Source organism: Fragaria vesca, linkage group LG4 (genome assembly GCF_000184155.1).
Source record: "Fragaria vesca subsp. vesca linkage group LG4, FraVesHawaii_1.0, whole genome shotgun sequence".
In the NCBI taxonomy this organism is placed as follows: Eukaryota; Viridiplantae; Streptophyta; class Magnoliopsida; order Rosales; family Rosaceae; genus Fragaria; species Fragaria vesca.
Genome location: NC_020494.1, coordinates 16,115,340 through 16,126,551, shown reverse-complemented (window position 1 = coordinate 16,126,551; position 11,212 = coordinate 16,115,340). Strand labels below are relative to the sequence as shown.

Genomic DNA, 11,212 nt, shown 5'->3' with positions numbered 1-11,212 from the left:
CCATCCTCGATTAACAGACGACTTCATTTCACATATTTCTTGGTTAGTAGAATGATCTCTTGGTTAAGAGAGGCTTCAATATCCAAATTCACATGATTTTCGAAAGCTACTATCACAATTATAAGGCAAAGAACTCTGCAAGCACACAAACGACGACATAATATTAGTAATTGACATGAAAACGACATAATATTAGTATTTGACATGAAAATAGAAGATTGACATCATGTTGAAAAGATACTACCATATAGATAAAAATATACTACCCATATGTTGAAAAGATACTACTTGTATGTTGAAAAGATACTATCACACAATGAGAAAGCTACTGACTTCATGTTGAAAATATATTGACAAAGAAAGATACTATCATTGAGATAAAATAATATTATCACTGATATAGAAAAATATTATCACTGACATGTAAAGCTACTACCAAACAGGCGTAAAAAAAAACAAAACAAAACCAAAACTAGCAATCATGAGAAATAAAAGGAAGAAAAAGAATGAGGTACCCGATCATAGGCCAATTCACCACAAAATTTAGCAATATTTCCATAGAATAAAGCAGCAAAGACTCAAATTAACTTTAAAATGCCGCAAAAATGTGAATTTGATACCAGCATACTAAGATACCATCACAGTTACATAAAGATACTATTAGAATAAAAGAAAAATACTGTAGACGTTATAGAATGCTACTGCACTTGCATAATGAGCATATAGCACTAACAAAAACAATATTGGCATAGATACTACCACAGACGCATAAGTTTACTATCTTAGTAGCATAAATAGACTGCAACAGTTATGGAAAACAACTATTCTAATATACTTAACACTAAACACAAAATTAAAACATGAGATTGAACCACAATGTTATCACCATCTAAAATAAACACTATCCTTATTTAAACATTGAAACAAGAATGAAACTATTCTTAGTATTAAGTAATACAACTCTAGTAACAAGGGTTCAAACTATAATATATTTAGATACAATTTCAGAAGAAGCTTTTCTTCTGCTAATGCGAGAAATTGAAGCACAATAAAGAACAAAAATTGAAGCAAAGAGGAATGCTTACTTAAAAATGGGAAGAGATAATGAGGAGGAGTCTGGCGAAGAAATTGAAGCAGAGAAGAGATAGATGAGGAGCTCCCGACTCCGACCACAGCTGATGATGAGTCTGGGCCGAGCGTTGTTGATGTATGAGAGACGACGGAGCCGATACGACGTCAACGATCCAGCGGCGTCGAGATCTAGGCGTCGTCGCCATCGATCTGGCAACATCGAGATCAAGGCGTCAACTTTGATCCGAAAACGTCGTCGTCGATCTAGCGGCGTCAAGATCCGAGCGTCTTTGTTGTCGATCTGGCGATGTTGAGGTCGAGCCAGCAACGTTGAGGTCGAGACGTCGTCGTCGTCTATCCAGCGGCGTCGAGCATCATCTTCTAGTCGCTGTTGGCCTAAGACGCCGCCATGGCCGCAGATTCAAGCTTGGAGAAGAAAGGGAGGAGGAAGATGAAGAGAGGAAAGTGAAAACGAGCCATCTAAAAAGAATGAAGAGAGACTAGAAGAGAGAAACTGATTTTTAGGGAAAAGGGGTATTTTAGGAACATCATAAAAACGAAGTGACAGACTTACCCTTAAAAGTGGACTTATATGGGTAAAAAGATTATGGTGGACTTGTGTAGAAAAAAATGTTGAAAATGTGACTTTAATGAAATTTTCTAATATCAAATGCTATAGGTTAGTCTATTCTCAAGGATTCAAGATGGAATCTAACAGAACCCTAACGAACATATATATAAACAAATTCAAAACAAAATCAGTCATAATAGCATATGAGAAACGTAAATTCTGATACCTATGTCAAAAGTAAAATAAAAAAATGTTTCCATGTTCATCACAATGAAACCGTAGCTTGTAGAATTAAGAAAAGAAATGAACCTCAAGTGATAATGCAAGTAAGTTTGTCAAATAATAATAGTTTTATTCATCTTAGAACCATGAATTGTAAACTACTTGGTTGAACATCTCTATTAATAAATAAGTCTCACTATATCAAAGACCAAACATTCTAAAACCAAAGTACGATTGGACTGTAATCAAAACGCAAAAGCATATCACCTCGATCAAAACTTTATCTTACCTCGATCGTTGTCAAATTCAGTGGAAGATGCAAGGGAATCTCAGATCAGACTTGAAAGTTGAAACCGATGGAATCGATCCTTGATGTCTCGGATTGCAAAGAGACAAAGCCCGAATCAGTTGAAATCAAGGAAAAACGAAAAACCTAATCAAAAATTGAATGAATGAATCATGAAAGAAAGTGATGACAGATCAATACGATTCTTCAATGTTATAGAGACTGGGTGATCGGTAGGTGAATAAGTTTAATAGTCAGATTGACTTTGCAACTATATAAACTTACCAGGTCTTGTTCTTTATCTTGATCAGCACCGAAATTGTGATTGTTCTTAAGAGTCTTGAGAGCGGTGAGGTTCGTTTGTGATTGTTTTTAAGAGTCTTGAGGGCGGCTGAGTCTGGAAGCTTCAAGATTGACCGAAGAAAATCTGGCTTAATCTGGCTTCAGCCTTTCATATACGAAAGGATAAGTAAGGCCTTTCAACAAACCAACAGCCCAATACAAGCCCAATACTGAAGCCCAAACTGTTCACGTAAACAGTAATTGTGAACAGTTTAAAAACAGTGCACGAAAAATTACACCATATATATATTTGTTGAGATGACGTCAGCGGATATTACTGTTTTCGGAACAGTGTCCTTTGAGGTTAAAGGGGATTACTGGATTAGGGCGTTGATTGTCTTTGTCTGTTGATTTGGGCTTTGGCAACACATAATTTATTGGTCTCGGTCCAACAAGACAATGAAGTGAAACTTCACATAATCTATCGTTTTATCTCGCTCTCATTCTTGAAACTTCAAGACCTCATCGTTCTCTCTCACTCTCTCTGCCAGATACTTTTTCCTTTTCTCCATAACCGACCTCATCGTTCCATAACTGTCCCTTTTGCCAGATTCTTTTCCTTTTTCTCCACAGCTCTCTCTTCAAGCTTTCAGATTGATCCTGTTCAAGCTTTCAGAGTGATCTCTGTCACAAACTTCACCGCGTTAAAGATTGATCCTCTTCTTCTATCTTGCTGATCGGCAACTGATCTGGAAACTGAGCTAACCGACGAAGGTCAATGCCTCTCTCACTCTTTTGGTTGATACCCAGATTCGTTTTTTTTTTTTTTTTTTTTTTGTTCGCATTTTTTGATTGCTTAAAGTTTGAGTCTTTAATGCTTTTTGAGACAATTTGGTTTGTGTTCAGTTGGTGGTGTGAATTGGGTTTTTGTGATTGGTTTCTTTGAGTCTGGTAGTGATTGTGTTTGTATTGATGTGAGTTTCGATGTTGGTAATGGAAAGTAGCTTCCTTTTGATCATTTGTTAGGTGGTGTATTTAATTGTGTGATTTGAGATTCTGGGTTTTTAAGCTGCAAATACACAAGATATAGGATAATTATTAAAGGTTGTTAATTGATTAGAGTTTCCATTGTAGATGCTCTTATATTCTTTGTGTTGAAAATTTGAATACGAAAGTTATTCTTACATTACTAATAAACACTTCTTACAGGTTGATTTGCTGGGCAAGGTGCGGTGACTCCAAATTGGTCTTAGTTGCATTACAGGAACAGTGAATATTTAACTTCAAAGGGTTTGACAGGTGAAAAGCAGTTAGCCTCTTCCAAATTTAGTTTTGATCCGTTTTCTTCTATATACAGTATATACCTTTCCATATTTTGTATTTGGTTTGGCTACGTACATGTATATGTACATCAATTTCATTGACATTTATAAGAATATATTTTTGTTCCTAATCAGTTCTTATCATGTTAGTACATTTAATAGATTTTAGCTGACTGGGTTTTTTTTCCCCAATTCAAGTTTTGTCTCTTTATAACTATCTATAACCAGAAGACTATGTATGTATCAACCTTTTGCTCTGAGCATGAGGCCAAGAGAGGAAGGAGAAGGAGAGAGACGATTAAGAAGAAAATTGGCTTCATTGGTGTGTTTTGATATAGGATTACAGTACTACTACATAAATTTGATCTTAAATGGGATGTTTATATAAGTTTAGTGAATGATCTAAAACCAAACTCTTATCTCTGAGTATCAGATTCAGAACGGTCCCGCAAGATTCTTAGGGTAAGGGACCTTCATACATGTATACAGTATATGACTATAGTATCAAAAAAAGAGTTTGAGTTCATTGCTATATCTTATCCATTTCCAAGTATGTATTTTAGTACTGTGAACGTTATGATGATCAACTATTTTGCTCTGCAGGGAGTCATTAGATTAGATTGAGAGTGGTGATCTCCTACAAGAGTATACGTTTAGAGACTGATTGGACTTGAGCTAGGTAACAACATGCATTTTCTGTTTTAATTTTTTATTTTTCTTTTTGCTTATCATTATTGAACTATGTTTTCTGTAGCTAGAGATAGAACTTTTATGGTTGTACTTTTAACAAATTCATCTTCCCATTGTGATCCTCATAGTATTATATATGCAAGTGACTTTCAGTTTCATCAACAAAATCCTGATTGAATTATGAACTACGATGTGTTTCAGACCTCTTCTTAATTATAATTAATTCCTGGATTATGATACATTTCACAGATATGCCGCGTCGAAAGCAAACATCATCAAGAAAAAGAATTTTTCAGGATTTGGACAACATAGCAACATCTGCAAATCCTGTAAATTTCGGACATGAACATACAGAAGCATTGCAACAATTGGATGGCGGAATGAACAACCTTCAAGAAACTGCTGATGACAGTATGTCGAGCATAATATAAATTGAAAGAAAACCAATTTATAGAAATACATTTCGTGACAATAAGAATAAATAAGTAGTTAAAGAACATGAATCAATTAACAAAGTTATTGACATGAATGTTTATCTTCATTAGTTTCATCTGTGATTGTTAATTATTGAGTAATGACGCACTTTGCAGATGTCCAGCTTGGACGCCGGATGTCCTCAAGAAGAAGATTTTTTCAGAATTTGAATAACGAAGAGGCATTATATGTTTCTAAAACTTCTGGAAATGAAGATGAAAATAGATTAGGACGATTATCTGAGAGAAAGAGCAACCTTGGAGGAAGTGATAATCACAGTAAGTTAAGAACTTAATAGAAATTGAAAGAACACAATAGTTATTGAAATGATTTACCTATTCATTTATGATATATTTTGTAGGTATGGAGCTTGGAAGTCGAAGGTCATCAATAAAAAATATAGTTGCTTCCAAACCTTTTGAAGATGAGCATAATGTATCAGGACAATTGGATGACAGAATGATCAGTCCTGAAGAAAGAGGTAATCAATCTCTGTTAAGCGTAATAGAAACTAAAAAAACATTGATTCATGAAAATACATTAAATAAGAATGAGGAATTCATAAACATTGACCTAACGTTTACCATGTCTTTATGTATTGTTAGATTGTAGAAATTCAGATGGGATGTTAGGCTCATTCTATACAACGCTTCCACCAATTTATCAACATAGCTATTTACATAAATGTTCATCTTATTATAAATTGCAGTCGAAAATGCCCCTGACAATTTGTGTTCATTTGGTCAAGCAAATTATCAAAGGCAGAAACAAGGTTAGCACGTTTAATTGTAAGTTTATTTTTTGAAAAATGAATATATGGTCAATCTAAATGAAGCTGATTGCAATTGCAGGTATCATTATTGAGTACAAAGATTTCAGCGACAATACCCTTCAATGTAATCATTGCAATGCCTATTATTGGCGAGATGAGAGGAATACACGTGAAGTCTACACCGGTTGTTGTAAAGGAGGACAAGTGAGGTTAGAACCATCAAATCCGACTCCACCGTTTCTTGAATATCTATTAGATTCAAATAATGGTGCAAAAAGTATACATTTTCGAGAAAATATACGTGTGTATAACTCGATGTTTACTTTCACTTCAATGGGTGCAAAAATTGATAAAGATATAAACAAAACATCTGGACTTTATGTTTTTAAAATATGCGGACAAGTGCATCATTTAATGGATTCTGTTTTACCACCTGATGGTGAATCACCTAAATATGCACAGTTGTATGTCTATGATACTCAAAACGAAATATCAAATCGTATAATGCTATGCGTCCAAACAAAAAACAAAGAATTGATCCTGATATCGTAAGTGGACTTATTCAAATGTTTGATGAGATCAATGAGCTAACAAAGATATTTTGAAGCTTCAGAGATAAATTTGAAGATAATTCTTTACCTTCATTCAATATGACCATGCTAAGTCGCCAACCATTTGATAGCAAACAATATGAACCAACAAATGAAGAAATAGGTGGTCTAATTGTCGGTGATATCGGAGAATTCAATTCCAACAAAGATATTGTTGTTCAGTCTAATGACAACCGTTTGAAACGAATCTCTAAAATACATCCAAAATATATGTCGTTGCAATACCCTATACTTTTCCCTTACGGAGAAGATGGATACAAGATTAGCTTATATTTACATCAAACTTCTAGAAATGACAGTTGTAATAGAAAAAGAATGACAATGCGTAATTTCATTACATACCAAATTCACGATAGAAGTAACCAAAAGAGCACTCTTTTAAGAGGTGGAAGATTATTGCAACAATATTTAGTTGATGCCTATGCAACTGTTGAAGAGAATGAGTTAGATTATATTAGAAAACACAACGATGATTACAGAATTGAAAAGAAAATGGATGTATTTGCTGCTTCTTCATCTGGAATTACTGAAAGTCGTGATTTAGGACAGAGAATTATTCTTCCAAGCTCTCATACAGGTAGTCCTCGAAATATGATTAACAATTACCAAGATGCAATGGCAATTTGTAGACAATATGGTAATCCAGATTTGTTTATAACTTTTACTTGCAATCCTAAATGGCCTGAGATAATAAGATATTTTCAAAACAATCATGGATACAAGCAAGAAGATAGACCAGATATAGCTTCAAGAATTTTTCAGTTAAAATTAGAAGATATGATTGCATACATTAAATCAGGAGAACCATTTGGTGAAGTAGAGGCCAATGTATGCACAATTGAGTTTCAAAAAAGAGGACTACCTCATTCTCACATGTTATTTTGGTTGAAAAAGAATTACAAATGTTATACAGCAAACGACATAGACTCTTATTTCTGCTGAACTCCCTGATAAAAATTCAGATCCACATCTCTTTGAAATTGTTAGTCAGTTCATGATTCATGGGCCTTGCGGACCAATTAATTTAAACGCTCCTTGTATGCATGATGGAAAATGTTCCAAATTTTACCCAAAGCCTTATAATATTAATACCATATTTGTGGGAATTAAACCACCTATATACAGAAGACGCGACGACAATAACAAATTTGTATTAAAAGATAAAGTTTATATTGGAAACAATTTTGTTATGCCTTACAACTCTAAGTTATTACTAAGATACAATGCTCATATTAATGTTGAATCGTGTTCGCAATCAATGTTAATCAAATATTTGTTCAAATACATCAATAAAGGTCCAGACCGAGCTCGAATTTTACTAAACGAGGATAAAAATGATGAGATTCAAACATATCTTAATTGTCGCTATTTAAGTCCTCATGAATCTGTATGGAGATTGTTTGAATATTCTATTCATTCTAGATATCCTGCTGTGCAATACTTAGTTGTTCATCTACCTTCAGAAGAAAATATTGTCTTTAAAGGATCTGCTTCTCTTGATTCAGTTATTAAATATTATAGCAATGATCATACTACTTTAACCAGTTGGTTTGAAATAAATAAGAAATCTGATGAAGCAAGACAATTAACTTACGCTGAATTTCCTACCAAATTTGTTTGGGATAACAAAAATAAAGAATGGATGCCAAGAAAAAGATATAAAACTATTGGTAGAATGCAACATGTCCACCCCGTAAGAGGTGAGGTATATTACATGAGAATGCTATTAAACATTCAAAAAGGCTGTAGAAATTATGATGAGATTAAAACAATTAACGGAATTCTATACTCTTCTTATCAAGAAGTATGCCGAGCTTTGGGTTTGCTTGGAGACGATAAAGAATGGTGTGATGCCTTAACAAATTCCATGCATTTTGCTTCAGCATCTGAATTGCGTCAATTATTTGCAACAATTATTATTTTTTGTGAAGTCGCTAACCCACAAAAATTATTCGACTCATATTGGTTAAACATGTGCGAAGATATTATACATAAAGTTCGAATAGAAATGAGAAATCCAGATTTAATCATACCTGAATCTGAATTGAAAAACAGCCTTTTATATGAATTGGAAAAAATATTTAACATGTCATCCAATTCGTTAAAAAATTTTGGATTGCCAATGCTAGATGAAAATAAAATAGCAGAGCTTAACAACAGACTGTTAAAAGAAGAACTCAATTATGATTTACACCTGTTAAAACATCAGCATGAAACTTTTATAACTAAATTAAACAACTGTCAAAGAATTGTGTATGATCATGTTATAAAAGTTGTTGAAGAAAAGAAATCTGGAACCTTTTTTGTTCACGGAAGTGGTGGAACTGGAAAAACATTTTTATGGCATACAATAACTTGCAAATTAAGAGCTGAAGGAAAAATAGTTGTAACTGTAGCTTCATCCGGTAATGCATCGTTGTTACTTCCTAATGGTAGAACTGCACATTCTAGATTCAAGATACCACTTAATGTTACTGATGAAACAATATGTCCAATTCGAAAAGGAACTCATCTTGCAAAACTTTTAGAAAAGACAGATTTAATCATATGGGACGAAGCCCCAATGTGTAACAAATATTGTTTTGAATCATTAGATAAATCCCTCCAAGATATTATGTCACACTCTAAAGGCACACAAATTGATGAACCATTTGGCGGAAAACCAATCTTGCTGGGCGGAGATTTCAGACAAATATTACCGGTTATCAAAGGAGGAACTAAAGAGAAAATAATTCAAGCTTCTTTGAACAAATCCAAACTTTGGTCATCATTTAATATATTTAATTTGACAGAAAATATGAGATTATTAAAGAGTGGTTTGACTGAAGATGAAAAGAAAAAAAATTCAGATTTTGCAAATTGGATGTCACAAATTGGCGAAGGACGTGTGCCATCAATTCAACATACAGATGATAAGGACACGTCTTGGATCGAAATTCCAAAAGATTTACTATTAAGTTCTTATACAAATCCTATAGAATCTATTTTTTTGGCCACTTATCCTAATTTTGATATGAACTACAATAACATTGATTATTTAAAAGAACGCGCAATTGTTACACCACGAAACTCAACTGCTTATAGTATAAATAATTACGCTATAAACTTAGTACCTGGTGATAAAACTATATATTATAGTTCAGACACAATCTCAGCAGATTCTGGTAACAATGAAAACATTAATCTTTTATATCCAACAGAATATATAAATCAGCTTGAGTTTAGTGGATTACCAACACATGAATTAGTTTTAAAAGTCGGCATGCCGATAATGTTACTAAGAAACATAAATCAAATGTCTGGCTTATGCAATGGCACAAGACTAATAGTGACAAAATTATTTGATAAATTAATAGAAGCAAAAATACTAACAGGTAACAATGTTGGACAAAAGATTTTTCTACCAAGAATTATTTTATCAGCAACTGAACACAAATGGCCATTTGTATTTAAACGACGTCAGTTTCTAATAAAACCATGCTATGCAATGACTATAAATAAAAGTCAAGGTCAATCATTGAATCAGGTTGGTGTATATCTTTCTGAACCAATTTTTTCTCATGGACAACTTTATGTGGCATTATCAAGAGCTACGTCAAAAGATCATTTGAAAATTCTAATATATAATAACGATGATATCCTAAATAAATACACAAAAAACATAGTATTCAAAGATGTTCTACAAGATTTATGACCAAATTCTCTCAAATTCTTGCTCCACCAAAAAATACAATAATACAAGCATAAATATCTTTGCGGTGAATAGATTTTTCCTCTCTAGCTCTTTTCCATAGATCGTCGATGTTCTCTCCTCAATATGAGTCTCTTCATCATCTTTCTTTCTTTCAAAAGAAATCAGTCATTGGTGGCTTTAAAGTCTTCTTCTTTGCTCCATCACAGTAATCAGCACTCACATGTATGGCTTCTAAATCTTTATCTGCTCTATTTGATATAACATTTGCGATTTGGAATTTCAGATTTGATACAAAAATTCTGATTTTGATCATCAACCACTAAGGTAGGAAGGAAAAAGAGGAGAGATCAATATAATTGTCAGGATTATGAGACTAAGCAAAATTCTAAAAATAATGGTACTGGGGTTATTGATGAGCAATGAGATAATGAGCTATTTAGAATTGATGAAAAGCCCGCCAAATAGTTCATTTCAATAAGCCATAACGAATACTTTGAAATTGGTAGGAAAGTGTCATCATTTAACTAATGCTTATTGTATGAACTGAACTTGCTTTAGCTTAAACAACTACATTCTTTTTTTCATATGCTTAGGGTGTTTTTTTTTTTAATCATATGCAGGCTTCGGTTCATCTCTATTTTGAACGAACTGATTCTGATTCATATTGTGTGTTGTTACTGCACAAGTATAAGATAGAGGTTCATCTTAAGGATGAAGACCATTCAGCCTCGGCCATACTCATAGGTGGACCAGCAAGTACACTTTTTTTGTATACATGTGAGTTGCGGGTTAATGAAAAAAATATATGGAAGATCAGATTTAGAGATGAAAGAGGCAAAAGTAAGCTGGAAACAAAATAGAAGCAAATGGCATTGCTCATGTTCTTTTACAAAGCAACCATAGATCAGATTTAGAGATGAAAGAGGCAAAAGTAAGCTGAAAACAAAGCAGAAGCAAATGGCATTGCTCATGCTCTTTTACAAGGCAACCATTAATTCTTATTGCAAGTATAATCGACTGTAAACATTCAAGTTGTAATTATTTTGGTGTGCATAAGATAGGTTGTAACAACTTTTTCATACAATCAATTATTTGTACGTAAGTCATTCCCAATTATGCTATCATTGACACTTCACTTAAAACATCAAAACAATGATGTAACAATTATGCTATCATTGCTCATCAATAACTCGAGATCCATACCCGCAGCAACGCAC

The 11,212-nt window shown here is 33.4% G+C and overlaps 1 protein-coding gene and 1 non-coding gene across 3 annotated transcripts in view; one reads left to right on the top strand and one right to left on the bottom strand.

Moving 5' to 3' along the window:
* LOC101303605 overlaps window positions 1–2,356 on the bottom strand; it is a 3,811-nt gene extending 1,455 nt beyond the window's left edge. Inside the window, exons 1-2 of one of the 2 annotated variants that reach the window (XR_184514.1) lie at window positions 1,086–2,356; window positions 1–135 (exon numbers count right to left, since the gene is read on the bottom strand). This is a non-coding gene — a transcript (uncharacterized LOC101303605). The remainder of the gene's footprint in view (window positions 136–1,085) is intronic. The other variant, XR_184515.1, reaches the window with a different exon arrangement.
* A 2,339-nt stretch (window positions 2,357–4,695) lies between these two features.
* LOC101311666 lies at window positions 4,696–10,757 on the top strand. Its single transcript, XM_004298251.1, has 6 exons — window positions 4,696–4,855; window positions 5,035–5,196; window positions 5,280–5,399; window positions 5,628–5,690; window positions 5,770–5,899; window positions 10,616–10,757. The coding sequence occupies exons 1-6, from the start codon at window positions 4,696–4,698 to the stop codon at window positions 10,689–10,691; spliced, it is 711 nt and encodes a 236-aa protein (XP_004298299.1). The 3' UTR covers window positions 10,692–10,757.
* Window positions 10,758–11,212: the final 455 nt, after the last annotated feature.

Excerpts from the sequence above, each read along its gene's own strand:
- LOC101311666 (XM_004298251.1), top strand. The coding sequence starts at position 4,696 with ATGCCGCGTCGAAAGCAAACATCATCAAGAAAAAGAATTTTTCAGGAT. Across the intron at positions 4,856-5,034 it reads TCAAGAAACTGCTGATGACA|ATGTCCAGCTTGGACGCCGG; the intron begins GTATGTCGAGCA and ends CGCACTTTGCAG. Across the intron at positions 5,400-5,627 it reads GATCAGTCCTGAAGAAAGAG|TCGAAAATGCCCCTGACAAT; the intron begins GTAATCAATCTC and ends TATAAATTGCAG.